The 19,097-nt window shown below is 30.7% G+C and overlaps 1 protein-coding gene and 1 pseudogene across 4 annotated transcripts; one reads left to right on the top strand and one right to left on the bottom strand.

Annotated features, from left to right (window-relative positions):
- Positions 1–2,690: 2,690 nt before the first annotated feature.
- On the bottom strand, positions 2,691–4,576 carry LOC145558127 (putative F-box protein PP2-B12 pseudogene; annotated as a pseudogene). Its single transcript, XR_014092358.1, has 3 exons — positions 4,220–4,576; positions 3,443–3,534; positions 2,691–3,147 (listed from the first exon to the last, which is right to left on the bottom strand). The product of XR_014092358.1 is annotated as a putative F-box protein PP2-B12 pseudogene (transcript).
- Positions 4,577–11,990: 7,414 nt separating this feature from the next.
- LOC145559157 (putative serine/threonine-protein kinase PBL21) lies at positions 11,991–18,224 on the top strand. 3 transcript variants are annotated; one of them, XM_081620585.1, is made up of 8 exons: positions 11,991–12,384; positions 12,782–12,873; positions 12,959–12,994; positions 13,093–13,271; positions 13,447–13,645; positions 16,406–16,797; positions 17,303–17,735; positions 17,826–18,224. In XM_081620585.1, the coding sequence occupies exons 2-7, from the start codon at positions 12,786–12,788 to the stop codon at positions 17,570–17,572; spliced, it is 1,164 nt and encodes a 387-aa protein (XP_081476711.1). In that variant the 5' UTR covers positions 11,991–12,384; positions 12,782–12,785; the 3' UTR covers positions 17,573–17,735; positions 17,826–18,224. The 3 variants fall into 3 exon arrangements, with proteins under 3 accessions (XP_081476711.1, XP_081476712.1, XP_081476710.1); XM_081620586.1 differs by having other exon boundaries at positions 12,779–12,873; XM_081620584.1 differs by having other exon boundaries at positions 11,991–12,873.
- Positions 18,225–19,097: the final 873 nt, after the last annotated feature.

Here is a 19,097-nt window from a genome sequence, read left to right as displayed (position 1 = left end):
TCAATCCATGGTCAATGAGAAGAGGATTATCAGCAAGATACATAAAGAGGTCCTTCTTGGGGACATTATCCAACAGAAGAGCATGATGATCAACGTTAGATGCCCGTAAGATAATTTCACGATAATCCGACGGCAGAAAACGATTCCAAACAATGTTGGAGTCAGCAACGACGTTGAAGGCCGTAGAGAGCGTCGCAACACGGCAAGCATCACGAGGGGTGGTGAATGAAATCACGGTTGCAATGGATTCATCCGGAAGGTTGTTAATAAGAGTACTTTTATTAACAATGAATTCTCTTGCCATTTTCAATGATATTAGTGTTTAATTTGTTTTAAAGATTGTTATTAGCTTAGGAATTTGGTGTGAGAGTTTATTAGTGGTGTATGTTATATAGAGAGTATGTATAAGTTGACAAGGTAAACTTAGGGTGTAAGTATTTGTTTTGAACCCTAATAAATGGTAATAATAAACTCTTTTTGATTTATTTTGATTCTATTGATTTGGATGAGATTGGATGAGATATCACTCTTGCCAAGTGCCAACCCATTTAATCCAGTCTGTTTTAAAAATAAATGCTCTATTTTGAATTTTATAGTTGTTACAAACTCTACTTTGACTGTCAGTTGTTGATATTTTATTTATACATAAAATAGTCATGTGAGTACTTGTTACAATATCATAAATCTTTACGGTGTATAATTTATATATTTACGAAAGCATATGCAAATGTGTTGATTAAAGTGGAGCATTTATTTAAAAAGGGAGGATTAGAAGTGTATAACTATGTGTATTATGATTCGAAAACATATGTACTAGTTTGGGGATCACGGTTAACCTAACTCGTATCCAGTTTTTAAGGAATCAATATATATACAAAATATAAATACAATTTGCCATGTAGTTTAGGAAGCTTTATAGCTTACTTATTACATACTTCTAAAATGTATATAGATATGGTATGATCTAACCACATAAATACTTAGAGTTAGGTTTTTTTGTTGTAAACCCTAATAACGGTAACAGTTAAACTCGGTCATTTTGAATATTAGACCAATATATATACCAATCTTTACCATATCAATTATTTTATGGATGAAGATATATCACGGAGTATTTTACTATTAAACTAACTCATATCCGCTTTTAAAAAATTAACATATGACGTAGCAAATACACTATTAAACCTACTTATTTACCACAGAGTATTTTGCATGTTGGCCTTGTTTGGTAAATGGCTTTTGACTAGCTTTTTTATTGGCTTTTGACTTTAAGCTTTCTCTTTTGGTGAAACCGCCAAAATATTGTTTGGTAAATGGCTTTTTCAGCTAACTGAAATATTGATTATTTTTCTGCCAAAAACAAAAGCTAGTCTTACTAGCTTTTTGGTTTTGGTTTTTTATTAAACAAATTACTTCTTTATTCTTATTTAATAATTTATAATTAATGATTTATAATTAACAATTAATAATCAGTAATAAGTAATTAATAATTAGTAATTAGTAGTTACTCCCTCCGTCCCCAAAACTTCAACCCTTTTGGCCTAATTTTAGTCCCAAAATGATCGATCCATTTGCATTAAAATACCCACCAGCAATTTACAACAATATTTGTGTAAAATTAGTTTCCCCATATAAAATTTTGTTTTTTGTATATATATATATATTTTTATACTTTATCTCTCTACTTTTTTACAAACATCATGTAAATTTATCTTTCCAATATGTTTTTATTTATTTTTATTTAAGTTTCTTAATAACCACAAAATCAAACCAAAAGGGTCAAAGTTTTGGGGAAGGAGGGACTAATAAGTAGTAATTAGTAATAAATAATTAGTCATTAATAATTAATAATTAATAGCTAGTACTGATTAATTAAGTACTCTTTCTGTCCCTAAATTACATTCCTCTTTCTAGCATTTATTCCTCACATAATAGAGAGAAAAAAGAATGTAATTTATGGACGGAGGGAGTACTTAATAACTATCCCCTCCGTCCCCGATTGATATTCACTTATGCCATTTTTGGGCACCCAAAATATTAGTCACATTTGATTTTTTTTTCAAGTACCATTAATACGGAGTATTATTTTTTTTACAAAAATTCTCTAACTTTTGCAAAAATATTTGTGCAAATTTAACTTTTTAATGTAAATTTACTTTCCCATGTACTTTAATTACTTTCTCTCTTTACTTTTTTGCATACCTAATGTAAATTTACTTTTTCAATGTACTTTCTTTAATTCTCCTTAATTCCCGTGATTTTTCTTCAAAAATGACTATATATCAATTGGGGACAGAGGGAGTAGTAGCTAGTAATTCCCATGATTTGGTGAGAAGGGTCAACCACTGGACCATTTTGACTCCATAAACGAAGTGATTAACTAATTACTTAGGTTGGACCTGTTTAGTGGAGGTTAAGATCAAAGTTCAAACCATTATCACAGTTAATATGTATTGTTAGTTGTTAATTTATAAGCTAGAATTCACTTTGGCTTGATCTTGATGTGATATATTTGTTCCTCTATACTTTTCATAAGAGCATTATACATAAATATATAAGTAATATAAGCACAATACCAAAATGTAATTAAAAACTAATCAACTTGCAAATTGTTTATCAGAATTATTATTATTATTCAAACCAATGTATCATCTATTCATTGGTACATTATTTTCGATTAACATAAACCATTACTCGATTATTGGCCTAATCTCAATTCCTTCAACAACTAAACCACCTTTAGCAATCCCAGCCTTAACCTCCATTAGTGAAAACGTCACATGTTCATCTTCTTCTCTAGTAAAAAACTCACCAATTTCGACTTCAAGCCACCCATCTTTCCTCTTGTTTGGAAGCTTAACATTCTCTTCTGGCCCTTCATCGTCGAATGATGCAACTAGATCATACTCGCGGTCAAATATACCTGCACGACGTGGGTCTAAGTAGACCCTCCCGGTCACCACTTCTTCGCCTCCAGAAGTTTCAACCGCGACATCAATGGGAAGATCGTAGAATTCCCAAACGTTACTCGTAACTTCGAACACAAGGTATGCACCATACCTTGTGTTTGGAGATAACATTGATGTTGTGATTCTCGCATTAATTTCTAACCACCATACATATTCAAGCCTTGCTACTTCAGCAAACCTGTTGATGATATAATTAGATAAGGCAATAGCATGATCAACCATAATTATTAATGAAATGATGTAATATTAACAGGAAATTCCCTGTTTTTCATATTGATAAACAAAATTTGTTTCTCATATGGGTATTTTCGTGAATAAATCAACAACTTTTTCATTATTATGGGCTATACAATTGAATAAAGTTGAATAAAGTTGTTGTTTCATTATTAACAATCAACATTAAATTAAAATTAAAGAGATCGAATACAAGTGAAACGAACCTCTATTGAGGCTCCAAATGGGTAAGCCATTGCCAGTAAGTTGGTGTATCACCCCATGTTATGTCTAGCTTCCTTGCAGCTAGTGTGTAACACTTTTTTCCGGTTGATTTTTCCAGTGAAAAGCTCTAATCAAGAGTTCGGATTTTTGGTTAGTTACAACAAATAAAAATGTATTGAATTTTTCTATCAAATTTAACAATGATAGATGATTCTCATGTAGGAAAGAAAAATATTGCATCATAAATATTAATGTAGTATGTAGCCATGCATAGATCGAGTGCTTATATAACTAGATTCACACTTAGGATTATTAAATTGGTAAGAGATTATTTAATTGAAAACTCAATGTACGTACGTCACATTTATCTTATATTTTTTGTTTTTAAAACGGTGGAACATGTGACAAATAAGCCCTATACTAGTTTTAAAAATGGTGGAACATGTGACAAATAAACCCTTCACTAGAACTACCTAGATGTAAATTTTTATTTTATTTTTCTGACGGAAATCTTATGTAATAAATTGTAATATATGAACAATTTTGTACCGTCCTAAGGTACCATAGTTTAAATTACGTAAGCCACCAGCATTAACATTTATTCCTATGCTTAAAATTATCAAGTTCAATTGCTTCTTTTCATTTGAAAGCCAAATCATCATTATTTCTACCTATTTCTACATCAAAATGTAACAATTATTTTTAAAAGAAAGGATTTGCAAAAAAAAAAAAAATTAAATAATTCAATGATAAAAAGAAATCAGAAATCAAAATCCAAATTAAAACGACAAAAAAAAAATTAATTAAATTACCATCAATCCTTCGTCGATGAGAAGAGAATTATCAGCGAGATACATAAAGAGTTCCTTCTTCGAGAGAGTATCCAACATATGAACATCATCAATGTTGGATGACCGTAAGATCATTTCACGATAATCGGACGGCAGAAAACGATTCCAAACAACGTTAGAGTTGGCCGCTTCATTGAAATTCGAAGAGAGAGTCGCGACACGACAAGCATCGCGAGGGGTGGTGAACGAGATTATGGTTGCAATTGATTCTTCAGAGAGATTGTTAATGTTTTCAACGATGTAGGAGATGATTTGTCTTTCGAATTCGAGTTGTTCTACCATTTCTCTTGCCATTTTCTATAATAATATTAGTGTTTATTGTTTGAGGATTATTATTAATTAGCTTAAGATTTTGATGTGAGAGTTAATTAGTGGCGTATGTTATGTATATATAGATAGTATAAGGTGGTTTTAGAAAACTCATATCAAAATCATTTTTGATTTATGGAATCAAATGAGATATCACTCCTGACAAGTGCTATCCTGGCCTCTTTTGATAGTCCCTCGATCTGATCTGATCTTGTTTTTTTATTAAAAAAAAAATACTATTTTGAATTTTGCGTTAATAATAAACACCACTTTAATTTTTGTAGGTGTTTTATTTATACATAAAGCTAAACCTATGGTCTGTTCACATTTACCTAATTTCAGTTCTATTCATTTCAGTTCAGCTCTAATTAGTTCAGTTCACCTCTAAGCTCTAATAGTTCAGCTCTAATCAGTTCATTTCAGCTCCTAATTTTCCTCTCTCATAAAATATTTATTTCAGCTCACTTCGGTTCAGTTCTGTTCAGCTCCAATCAGTTCAGTTCAGTTCAATTCAGTAAATGTGAACGGGCCCATAGTCGTGTAGGAACCTGTTAGAATATCAACTTTTTACAAATTAAAGTATAATTTATGTTTATTGATAATTTAATTTATCATTGGTCAATGTTCCCCATTAACAGATATGCTAGTCAAAGTGGAACATTTATTCTGAAACTAAAGGAGTAGAACTATATGTATATTATGATTTGAAGATATACGTACTAGTTAGGGATATATTACAGTTAACTAGCTCGTATTCTGTTTTTTAAGGAATTAATATATATACAGAGTAATAAATACAATAATGTGCCATGTAAGTAGTAACTTTATAGCTTACTTATTACGCACTGTACTTCATACAAACTTATTAATGTTTAACCCTAATAATCAAATGATCGAATGTATACCAACCTTTACCATAGCAATTATTTTACGGTTACGGAACATTAGTTGCAAATTTGCAATGATATCCTAACAAGGGGCTATAGATTCTTATTAAACTAACTCATACCTGCTTATCAAAATCAACATACGACGTAACAAATACATTATTAGTCCCTCCGTTCCTTAATTATATGTCTATTTCTGTCATTTGTTATTCACATAATAGAGATAAATAGGCATATAATTAAGAAACGAGGAGAGTACGAAGTATGTATTAAACCCACTTATTGAAAGCACAGTCCGTATATATCATAATTCTCATTATCCCAATTTGATTTCATCTGAGCTAAAATTAATAACATACGAAGTATGATCTAACCCATATTAAACTGGCCCAGTGGACTTGGATTTGGTGAGAAGAGTCAACCATTGGACCATTTTAAACGAAGTAATTACTTTGGTTGGGCCTGTTTAATGGAGGTTCAGCTCAAAGTTCAAACCATATGTCCCAGACAATCAACTTTATTTGGACTTTGATCTTTGATAATAATAGACTAATATGTTGAAGTATTAAGAGATAAAAAGAAAGAGATAAAAGAACATAAAAGCAAAATAATCTGATAATATTACTCACTTAATCATAACTTGAAAATACAAAGACTTCTTAAATAGGCTAAGAAATTAACCATAATTCCTATCTTCAAGGACAACTAGGCCCCACTAAATATGCCACTAACAACGTGATTGATCAATAACCCACAACTTAACAAACTTCTACTTACATAAAAACATGATGATAAACTATGACCCTATTAACCCACTAACATCATTAAGCTAGAAAATAGCAACTAAGATAATTAATTAATTTTTTGAATCACACACTAACATATTAGTGATTGGACTTTGATCTTAATAATGCATTATCTCAGTTAATCAATCAAATAAATAAATTAATTACTCAAATTATTCACCAATTAACGGTCAAATCAGCTACAAAATCATTTGTAGTGCATCTTTGCTTACTTAAATTAAATTTAAAGCAAATAAAGTACTACATTACATTAGCTCGCTTTTTAAAATAAAAAAAAAAAACTAGATTTTGGGCCCGGGCGATGCCCCGGATTATTACATGCAATTGAAAATTAATATACGTTGTAATGTATAATTTAATTTTCTTGTAATAAAATTTGTTGTTCATATTGTTTTTTGCTACATATTAATATTTTGTATTCAATAGAGTGCATAAAAAACCTCATAGTTTGGTGGTAAGATACTAAATTCTAGAATTAGAGGTTGTGGGTTCGATTCTTATGGACATTTTTTTTTAATTATGATGAATGCATGACATGGAATGAAAAACAAATGGAAGGAGAGCCACGTGGCGTAATGAATAGTTTAGTGGGTGATGTGGCGCGGTAAGGAGAGTTTTCGTGACACGTGGACGTTCTTAGGAACGCCTTTTAATAGATTAGTATAGATAATAATAATAATAATAATAATAATAATAATAATCAATTAACCTATACTAAAAGCGAACCTAAAGTGACACTTGTCACGATGTTATAAAAAAATTTTCCGCCTTTTTATCTTTCCTTTTTTTTTTTTTTAATTTTTTTTGCCAAATTTTAATGACTTCCATTTTATAACCTACCATAATACTTATTTCCATTTTGACAACACATTTAATCCAATCATACTCAATTTAAATTTTTTTTATTATTATTATTTTTCAACATATTTTATATACTATAAATCTTTTAGTTACAAATATACTAACATAGTTTAAAATTAAGGTATTGTCATATATCATCATCCAAGATTATCATAATATTATTATAATTTTTTTTCCTCCGACTTAAAATTTATTTTAATTAAAAATAGGAATAATAATTTTGGTAGGATACTTTGTATAAATCTTACAAATATACATAACGTTTATAAGAACAACTGAACAAAATCATTTTATTATATTATGCTCCTCCGTTTTTTTTATAAGTTATGGTTGAATTTGCACATTTGTTGAGACACAACTTTGACCATCAATATCTTTAATTAGAGACTATTATTTTGTTACAAATATTTTTTTTTTGGATTAATTTGTTGAATTAACACCATTCTTTATAAATTTTGTTGTAAAATTTAATTATGACCGTGCATGACACGGGATTTAACATAGTAATAATAATAATAATAAGTACAATACATCATTTATATATAAATAAATAAATAAAATATACAAAAAAAAGGAAATTAAGAAAAAAAAAAATAAAGATACTCGTAGTACAATAATTCTAAGCTAGAAGCTATTATTAGAAATTTGGAATGGATAAGTGGTCCAAGTTCCAGATAATCAACTTTGTTTGGATGTGCATAAAGCATAATCAAAGTCCAACTATTGTTATTTAATGATTTATTATAGATTTAAGGAATAATTATCAGATTGTGTTGGAAATATGCAGCACAAATACAAATTCTGTCTCAACCTAAGAGCCTAAGACTCTAACTAATATGTACACCTTTTCCCTCCCTTTTTTATTTCTTTTGTTTTGACTTTTCATTGACTTGCACTTTGATATACTGTATAAAATATGGAAGAAAAGCATTTGATCAATATGTAAATACTTAATTTTATTGGATTAAAGAAATGCACAAAATATTATCTCAAAAAGTAGTAGTAGCATATCTATAAAATGTTGATTTTTCTAAATTAGTAAAAGCATTTACTGTATAATTTTCTATGCATGATCAGCCAATAGGTACATATATTGATATATTACGTCCGCATATAAACATTTTATGATTATAAATCGATTAATCGATGAGCCCTCTTGTTTGCATCAATTGTTTTGACGTTGTTACATCCGGCTTATACGCTACATGGTTAGCTTTTTTCATCCTTTAATTTGATGATTGATCCAAAAGTGTGTGGCATAATATCATCTTAGTCTACCCGTCCTTTTGTTATGTGAGGTTTTTCATATATTTTATATAAAAGTATATATTGTTACGTATCAATAATTTTCAATAAATCTATCTAAACTCAGTTTAATGATAATACGGATTGTTGGTGGGATATATTGCTCTCACATACTTAAATTAATTTAAAGTCGTATATCATTTTTAGGTTCTCATTCAATAACCACGCGTGTGAGCATGTGTTATGACTGTACGAGGCCGGATCGGAAATATTAATGATACAATTATAAATGAGGACGAGATACTAAAGTTGAGCCTTAATTGACTTGAAATGCTTGGTTATGGCAATTTTATTAACGGCTCAAATCACTTGTATTATTGCAACCTACTTTTATATGCATGTAAAATGTAACCACATTTTTAGGTATAATATCAACTTGATTACATGATTTATAACATTTTATGACCTATATGCGGCATATATATGTTTAAAATAATATGAGTGATATTGAAATGCCAACGTATCAACTATCAAGCTAAAGGCCGGACTGAAGTAGTGATATTAGATTATTATAATAATTCTATAATTGCATTGATTGAACATTAATCATGTTTGGCATAAGTGGTTAGCTATTATAGAGGTTATCATGTTAGGTGTTTATAACTTGTTACGATATTTTTTTTAAAGTATGTGATCGAGGTTTGCTTACACTTAAACTATTTTTTATATTAGTGAAAAATAAAAATGAATATAGTATTTCATAGGGAGTAACATACATAAATTTATCGAAGTATTTAACCCAAATCCTATTACTTCGTATAATTTATTGAGTGACAAACGTTACCTTTAGTATAAAATCAATCAACTATACAATATACACTTTAAAAAGTGTTGCTAAGATAACAAATAAGTCAATATTCTAGTACAATTAGTGTTATGATTTTTTTTAAAAAAAATTTTATAATAACATATGTAACAAGTACAAGTATAAAATAAAATAAAAATCAGCAAAGTATCTTGGAAGTAATCATAAATTAAGCCAATAAAGTACAACTAATAAGTCGTTAATTAGTTATGCCTTTTTGTTTGAATAAAGAGAGACATTTCATATCAACTAAAATAATACGCTTTTGTCTTAATAAAATGATGATAAGATTAGATTAAGTAGGTTTTCAGTCTTTATCTCAGCCTTGTAAATGTTAAACTGTCATCTCGCAATCTCCACTACTTGTAGTCTTGTACGTTCTTTTGTCTTTTTTATTTATTTATTTTTATAATTGATACAAATTTCAATTTCTTGACAATTTATCCATCATCATTTCTATCAAGCTTTTTTATTTATTTAATTATTTTATTGTGGAACATTACAAACAAAAAGATAGAAGAAGAAACAAAGAAAAAACAACTGAGCTATTTTTTTTCCAAGTTAATACTTAAATGGTTAACTAATTAACTTTATTATTATCTTTAACATAGATAAAAATTCAGTATAAAAAGAGAAACTTGTTCTAAATATCACCAACAAAATTAAATGTAATCTATATTAATTAAACCAAAAATACCCTTTTTAACTAGGAAAAAAAAATAGATTTTGAAGGAATTTACACTTAACAACCAATATAACACCCTACTTCTTTCGTTATATTTTATTGCAGTATTTGATTATGTTTGACAAATTATATTAAGGAAACTTATTATAATGGCATGAAATAATACATATTTTTAATTGATACTAACATTTAAAAATTACAATTATATAGTGAATTGTGTAAAAATCAAAATATTACTAATATTTAAGTAGAATAAGTATTAAATTATAAATAATCTGTACAAAGCTACCAAATCCAACTTTAACAATCACATGACGAACCTTTAAACTAGATTTCCAAATTAAGTGGACTTTAATCTATTGACTTAATTGTTTACTAATTATATTTCATCAGACATCTAAAGCCTATGAATTACTACTTACTTTAATATTGTAATTTTTAAATAATGTGTCAGTCTATGAAATATTTATTAGTTCTACGTCACATGGATCTGTACCAAATTATATTACATGGTATATACTAGTATATATATACCTCCTAAGGCTCCTATAAATTGACAAATTTTTTAACTTTCGTACAATAATTAATTGATTTATTAGGGTTGTTTTCTCTGCTGTGTTAAAAAATTAACTATAATGGTGCAAACATTTCTTACCTCATTTCTCAATTTGGGTGCAACGTACAAGAAAAGGAGACAATACATTACAGTATTACACAATCTCACCCATATATAGAATACTGAAAATAATTACATACACCCATATGTATGGTGCAACCAAGAGATCAATTTTTTTTCGACCATTTAATGATTAAATGAGCAATAATCATTATAATGAGCTAACAATACATTTAGGTTGCGCAAACTCTCATAGGATACAGAGTATATGTCCAGTAATAGCTTATTACATTTTATACAAAAAATGCTAATCATAAATCTCCTAATCTTTATTTTTCTGTATCTTTTAAATAAATAGTTGATTATAAACATAAACTCCCTTTGTTTTTCAATTCTACAATTATTTTTATCTTTCTATTTGCTGCAATAATAGAAACCAATCTAACATTGCACGTAACAAATTCATAAACTTAATGAAAGTCGAATTCTATGAGGCTTGTACTAATTAAGCTCGTGAATTCATTACATTGGTTATCTAAATATTTATACTAATGGATAATTTGTTTGCTGGTTAAACTGAATAAGGATGGTTAGTTCAATTATGAGTTTGATCAAGTTATATACAATATAAATTTTGAACTTCATCAATAAGGTACATTGGATTATTCTATTTCCAAACAACTTGATAGCGGTATATATATATATATATCAAATCTACTAGTACTGCCAAATGTAATACTTCTTAACAAACTAGCTTAGCTAGTGGTCAAATCAGAATCAAATTAAGTATATTTAGTTTTTTTCATAGAAGACACATATTAAGTTGGAATACTTAACCGTTAAACATAAATTGAGCATTAGTAGCCAGAGTACTAGCTAATACAATAGCAAAGAAATATTAACCTATCAACAAGGGCATATGTACAATAAGTCATAAGTTCATTGTCGGAGTCTTTTGTAACGCTCTAAGGGCCTGTTCTCATACGTTTATTTTCAATTCAGTTCAGTTCAGCTCAGCTCCTAATTTCCTACTCTTATAAAATATTCATTTCAACTCAGTTCAGTTCAGCTGATTTTAGTCTATTAGAACAAGCCCTAAACTCATTCCGACATCGGACCCAAAAAAACTTACTACAGTTTGATGATTTGATGCATGATGCAAAATCTAACCACCCAAAAATAGAGGAGACTGGACAAAATCCCTACCGCAACGTTTAAATGTTAAAAGTAAAGCAAACTTTAAATAAGATTATAAGATTGACCCAATTTTTTTGTGAGAAAATGTAAGAGAGAGAAAATTATGGAGAACGACCTGCTACAATCATCAATTTATGCAGTAATTCAACCAAATAGGCCCACATTCTTTATATCTATCCATTTTATAAAAATAAAAAGATGATTTTAATTTTTAAATTTCCACTCGTACTAGAAACTCAAAATTTTGTACAGTCAAATTGTCAACTAATCACTTAGGTAATAAAAATAAAAAAAATTAATTGAAACTTTTTATTAAAGTGTGAATCAGCTCTTCAAATTAAGAAACTATCAGCATTTCAATTTTTTCGGGATTTATTTCCTTTTTAATGGTCAATTATCATGCTTTTTCCCTTCAAGAAATCACAGAATATCACATTAATTTTCAACACTGATTTTTGTTTCCTTTCTTAAAAATTGGTTTTTAGTGAATTTGTAACAAATGTTTTGATGAAATTTAATGTGTAAAAAACCCCAAGTTCATCCTTTTCAATATAAATATAGGCTGATTTGTTGTGTAGCAAGTAAAAAAAATTCAGATTTTAAAATACAGTAATTCTCTCTACTCTACTTGAGTTCGTTAAGATCTGCTTCAAAGGTTTTTGTACTCTTCTGCTTATCTTTTTCTGCTTATTGTTCATCATTTTCTGGTTGTCTTTTATTTCTTTCATTCCTCAATTTTTTCTCTGAAGTTTTACTTACTGGGTTACTGAGTTTGAAAGTTCAAAGGTTCAATTTGAAGTTTTTAAGAAATGGGTTTTGTTCAATTTCAAGTTTTAAGAAATGGGTTTTGTTTAATTTCATGTCTTTAGTATATGGCTGTGTTTAATTTCAAAATTTAAGAATTGGGTTATGTTTAATTTGAAATTTCAAGAAATGAGTTGGGTTTAATTTGATTTTGCTGTAAAATTAGTGCAAATGGGTACTTAGGGTTCTTGATTTCCCCCTCTTTTTAATTTGGATTTGGGTGACTTCAATTCTATGTGTTTTAGCAGAAAAATGGGGCTTTTTTCTTGCCTTGCTTTTCGGAAAAAGGTTGTGAAGGTCGAGGATACTGATCGAGCTCGATCTGCTTCTCGTACGTCAGGTATAATTTGCAACCTTATTAATGTACATTGTTGTTTTATGCTTGATTCTTTAATGTTACTGCTGAAAATGGTTGATTTATGCAGTGAGTAGGCAGAGAAAAGATAGGGTGCATGAAAATGGTGAGTTGTGACAGTGAGACATTGTTTAAATGATATAAGTATGAATTTTCATAGAATAAAGTGTTTGATTGTTAGAGAAATTGTGCATCATTTTGTAGAGAATGTTAATGTTGATGCAAACTTAGGGATTGCTAATGCGGCTGCTCAGTTGAGAAGTCCGGCGAAAGCCTTTACTTATCGTGAGCTCTGTATCGCCACTGGAATGTTCAATGGTGCTAACATCATTGGTGAAGGTGGTTTTGGGAAGGTTTTCAAGGGAAGGTTGGACACTGGGGAGGTTAGTGGTTAAAAGTTTTGCAACTTTGTTTGTTCTGTAGTTACCTTGTCATACATTTGCGTCCGAATAGTTTTAATTTAAATGTTAGAATATAATTGTGGCCTATTATATTGGATTATGACATCTTTTGTACTTATAAACTACTATTAATGTGAGATCCTGCATTTGTTGGTAGATTGTAGCAATTAAACAATTAAATCATGAAGGAATTCAAGGAAGTCAGGAATTTATCATCGAAGTTCTCATGCTTAGCCTTCTCCACCACCCTAATCTTATGGGCTTGAAAGGTTACTGTACGGATGGTGACGAAAAACTCTTAGTTTATGAGTACATGCCTCAGGGTAGCTTGGAGGACCACCTGTTCGGTAACCCAAGTATGTTCTGATCACTCAGTTAAATGTGCTATAAGCTGAAAGATCTCTGATTTATGCTTGTGTATATGACTAATTTGAAGATCCCCAGTTTATAATCACGTTCTGGAGTTTAATCTTGTTTTGGTAGTACATTACGATTTAGAGATAATCCATACATTGTTTTCAAATTATGGTATATTGCTCAAATCTAGTGCCCAGTAGAAGTATAATAATGCTGTTTATAATTCTCAAGGTTTCTAGGTATTGGTGTCTGCTTACTTTGACTATTTGTGCATCATGCTCATATTTGTTTTTAATCATGTTGTAAGCATTAAAAATGGTGTCAGGTTGGCTGTGTTCCCTTTTTATTTATGCATATTAGTATTTTATTAGATGGGATCTAATTAATTAAAAAAAATGGATGCGGTCAGTTATGATCAGCTAAACTTATCAGCACCGAAAAGGGGGAAATGATTTTGGCACACCATAAGTTGATTTTGGCACACCCTTATGTGAGAGCAAAGTTTTTTTTATTTTTTTTTTATTTTTTATTTTTTTTTATTTTTTTTTATGCTCTTCTCACATGGGGGTGTGCCAATATCAATTAAGGGTGTGTCAAAATCAATTTCCCCGAAAAGGTGATGTCTGATGACTGGCTGAATTATATTATGGTCTGCTTATTAATATGGATATATAGCTCACGACATCAGATAGAATAATTAGAATATACCCTATAAGTATTGATGTGATTTGTAGATCAAATTTTACCATAAATAAACGTGAATGGGTATTGATGTATTCATCTGTATTTTTGAAGCAGAGTTGAAGTCTGATATATGCCCTGTTAGGAAGTAGGAACTACCGAACTAGAGTTGTTTGCCAATAATAATGAATAATCCCTTACTGTATGTTGACTAGAACACTGGAATTAAAATGTTCATTAGAATTATTTTGGAGTGTTTCCTTCCAACTTTCGGGTTCCTGTCATTTCTATAGAATCACCATTAAAGGATATAGGATGCCACTGATTGAGGTATGTTGGACAGTTGGAGTGAAAAGAAAGGATTTGGTTTGAATAGTTCAAAGTTTGTGTTGCAAGTCATTCAAGTGATATCTAGGGCTACCCAGGTTTGCCTAATAAGTCCTGAAAACAAACTGCTACATGATTGAAAATTTTAAAGGGAAATTTGTTATTTATTATTGAGCTGAGATTGGGTGAGGCTTGAGGATAGTTTTTCTCATCAAAATAGCCTATGAATCTAGGGATTTACTGAAATATTAGCACTATAGTACTGTACTGTTGAGTATTGAGTTTAAAGAGGTCTCTATGTTGGAGGAAAATTGTTTTTGTTAGTTTGAGACTTTGAGGAGGTTCTGCTATTATGATGGTTTATTGGTAATCTTAGAATAATCCATGGTGGCTGAAATATATTGAGTTTGACTCTCAAGTAGTCAAGTTCACGAAAAAACTTGTCCACAAACAATTACATGAATATATGGTTTGTCTATCGTCCCTTTCAAAATTTAGTATATAGTTTATTTGATTCTGGCCTTGCCCCTAGGTTTAAATGAAGCAAGTTATTGAATTTGTATTGCTTGGAACCTTCTTTGCAGCATGAATGTGAGTATATGGGATGCCTTAACTAAATGGACTAAGGTTCAACGACTGTGAAGTAGGCATGCATCCCTTTTTATGTAAGATAGAAACCTTAAGTAATGAAATTTATATCACGTCCATGACCATATTGGAAGCAACCATATAATACATTAAATGAAGTGCTGACTTAACCAAGCACTTCAATTTAGGAATGCACCAAATATAGCCATTTTTACCGCAAATACTTTCTGTAGCAATAACGTGGGTGTAAGGGATGCTTTAGTTATGAAGCCAACATAGGTTCATTGGCTGTGAGTCTGGGAGAGTAAGCATAATGGAAACTCGAATGTCTAGTACATTAACTGAAGTGTATAATTAATTATTAATTATTTGAATTAATAATGCACCAACACAAAAAGTCCTCATGTCTTTTAAACTTTTTTTTTTTTTTGACGGGCATGTCTTTTAAACTATATTAAAGAACATTCCTAGTATTTACAGCCTCACATGATAATGTGGAAATTATTTTGTTGCAGCGGATCTAAATTGACTGCAGGCGTATCTTTCTTTATATTTTTGCTTCTTTTGATATAGAAAGAATGCTGTTCTTTTCTATGCTTCGTATTATTGTTATTTCTACAATCTTGAGGTACCAAAGGAGTCGTCGTTCTTTCACATATAAAGAAATTTAGGGTAATTTAACAGCCAGGCAAGTGCAAGGAACGGTATAGGCATTTGAAACGTGAAATTCTATTTGTGTTGTGGTGCTCTTGGTAGAAATGTACTTATATTCCATTCGTAGTACTTATATTCCTTGGAATTCTTTGTAGCATATAAATTTTATTTGCTCAGTTTGTATATCTTTCTCACTTGGTAGAAAAGTAGCCATAGAAAATTAGAAAGAGCTATGCAGTTCTTCGGTTTCAAGTATCTTGTGTGGTCTGCACTTTTTATGATCTGAAATGTTAATTGACAAATATGCTTTTCTATATATTGCCTGTTACATAAATCTTCTAAATTTATTTTGGATCACGCTTGAATTTTCTTCCCTATTTCGCTCTCACCCTTTTCCTATCCCCTTCATTTCGTTACCTGATTAAGATATTTGGTTAGACCTAAATGCTTTTCTATTTTACATTGTATGTATATTTATGATATTCTTTCTCTATTGGGGTATATTTCAGGTTTGATGCCTAATTGGGTTCCCTTGGACTGGAACACGCGCATAAAAATTGCTATTGATACAGCAAAGGGTTTGGAGTACCTCCACTGCAGAGCTGATCCACCAGTTATCTTCCGGGACTTGAAACCAGCAAATATACTACTGGACAATGACTTCAATGCCAAACTCTCTGACTTTGGGCTGGCCAAGTTGGGACCTGTTGGTGACAAGACCCATGTCTCTACCCGCGTGATGGGAACTTATGGATATTGTGCACCAGAATATGCCATGAGTGGTAAACTGACCATAAGATCTGATATCTATAGCTTTGGTGTTGTTTTATTAGAAATCATCACTGGACGCAAAGCAATTGACCCAAGTAGGGGTCGCGCAGAGCAAAACTTAGTTGAATGGGTAAGTTGGCTTATAAATCATACTTCGATATTACAGCTTTAATGGTATATAGCAGAGCATTAAGATTTGATATATCTGTTGGTTATATTTCCAGAAATCCGCCATTTTATTTAGTTTTTCCTCCCTTCCCCTCTCAGGCTAATAGGAGTTACATTGTCTCCTATTTCCTCATATGTCAACAAAGAAAATCTGTTTGTGAATTTGCATCTCATTAACCATTTTGTTTTCCCAGAATGAGTTTGGTTTTTAAATTTCGGGGGTTTTTACCCAAAAGTCGAATCCAATAATTACATCCTAAGCCTCGAAGGCAGTGCATCATCTTCTCATCTATCTTTAAGAAACAAGTCATATCTAATACTTCGTATGTTTTCTGTGCTATTTTCAAGCAATAGTGGTGCCAAAAACTGAATTAGAGTTTACATTCATATCAAGCAAAGATATATTAGTAGAAAATTTCCATATCCAGTTACAGTAACCCATCTCTATATACCTTTATCCTCTGCAGGCACTCCGTATCTTCAAGGACCGCACAAAATTTTACAAGCTGGCTGACCCAGCACTGAGGGGTCAGTATCCTGTGCGATGTTTCCATCAAGCCATTGCAATAATTGCCATTTGTCTTCAGGAAATGCCCTTACACCGACCCTTCATCAAGGATGTCCTTGTGGCGCTTGAATATCTGGCTACACAACCTTATATTCCTGCAGCTGCTGGTTCTGCAGAACGAAGTCCTTGCAGGCCTTCACCTTCACAACGTGATCAAAGCAGATACTAGAATAAAAATCTCCTAAAAAGAAAATGCTAGATTTAAAGAAGTCGCAACATCCTATTTCAACAATTGTACAAAGTGGTGGGAGTGAAAGAAGTTTGTTTGAGTTATATTATATGTCTAATGACTGCACATATATATTTGATATTGTTAGGTCAGAAAGAATAAGGTAATATATTTGTATTCTCTCTTCATCCTTCTAAATCCTTCATGCTTCTGGATTTTCTTTTATTTATCGTGTATCCTTTGTGTTATGCAGGTGGTTAAAATTATTCAGCGTTTTCAGTTTGTGTATAGAAGACATATATTGGATTGCTCTGATTTGTTCGAGGATACAGTTGCTTCATTATCGTGGGCTGCTTGATGGGTTCCAGATGCTGTTTGCTATAGTTGAATAGGATACTTTGAGATTAAGAGAGGAAAATAAGTAGGTTGGTTTAGCAGAGTTAATGTTAAACTTTTTAGGGAGTTGAAGAAGCTTTTAGTACTTTTTTTTTTTTTTTTTCTTCTTTTCCTTTCAGCTCTTGGCATGAAATGGAACAATTATTCAGTAGTGTTTGGTTTATTTGGTACCAGCTCTTTGTCAATTTTCTTTTACCTCCTTTTCTTTTCTGTGGGGATAGCCCTCAATATTCATATATTATACTTGTATTTTACACTTGGGTGTGCCTAGAGAAAGCTACTCCCGAGGCTCTTTTGAGTGGTGCAGATGTGACACTTGCACAGGTTGTGCTTATTGTGCACGATGGGCGGCCATGGTGGGAGTTCCACAAAGGTGCGTGACATTAAATTAGCGTAAGAAGTTAAATTGTTGCAACTTAAAAGAAATGGATGAATTATCTAATTATGAACGAGTATTGATTTTAATGAGTATTGTGTGAGAAAAGAGCAAATATGATAACTGTCGCAATGATGTGAAAGATAATAAATAGGATTGACTACTTCCTCTATAATAATGCTTTGACTTGGTTGTGATACAAATCATGTAAAATTCATGGTAGACATGATTTAGTAAGTCATTTAGGAAGAAAGGTGCATGAAACTATACATTTGCTTAGTCTACCAATCAAAATAAATATTGAGCCGTAAACTATGGGGGATATCTAAATGTATGTCTTTGACAATGACTTTGTAGTAAATCATAGTCACCCAAATGTTAAGGTACTTGAATTAGATGTCAAATGTCAATGAACTTTTCTTTCATAACCACTAATCTTTTTTCTTTTAATGTTTCAGACCAACAATCATTTCTCGGTAATTCTATCAAGATTATTTTTACTAATTGGTCATTTCTAGGTCATCCTATTCAGATTACTTTCACTAAGGCTCTGTTCTCATCAGATTATTTTCAGTTCAATTCAGCTCCTAATTTCCTTCTCGCATAAAATATTCAGCTCGGCTCAGTTCAGTTCAGCCTAATAAGTTCAGTTCAGTTCAACTCAGTTCAGTCAATGAAAACAGACTCTTATGGTAAATTATTTAGCAGAACGAAGAAAGTATTAAAGGACAAAGGTAGCATATTGTTTATTTA

The sequence above is a fragment of the Chenopodium album genome, chromosome 9, assembly GCF_948465745.1.
Source record: "Chenopodium album chromosome 9, dcCheAlbu1.1, whole genome shotgun sequence".
In the NCBI taxonomy this organism is placed as follows: Eukaryota; Viridiplantae; Streptophyta; class Magnoliopsida; order Caryophyllales; family Amaranthaceae; genus Chenopodium; species Chenopodium album.
The sequence above is the reverse complement of the archived record's forward strand: the minus strand, read 5'-3'. Positions and strand labels throughout refer to the sequence as shown.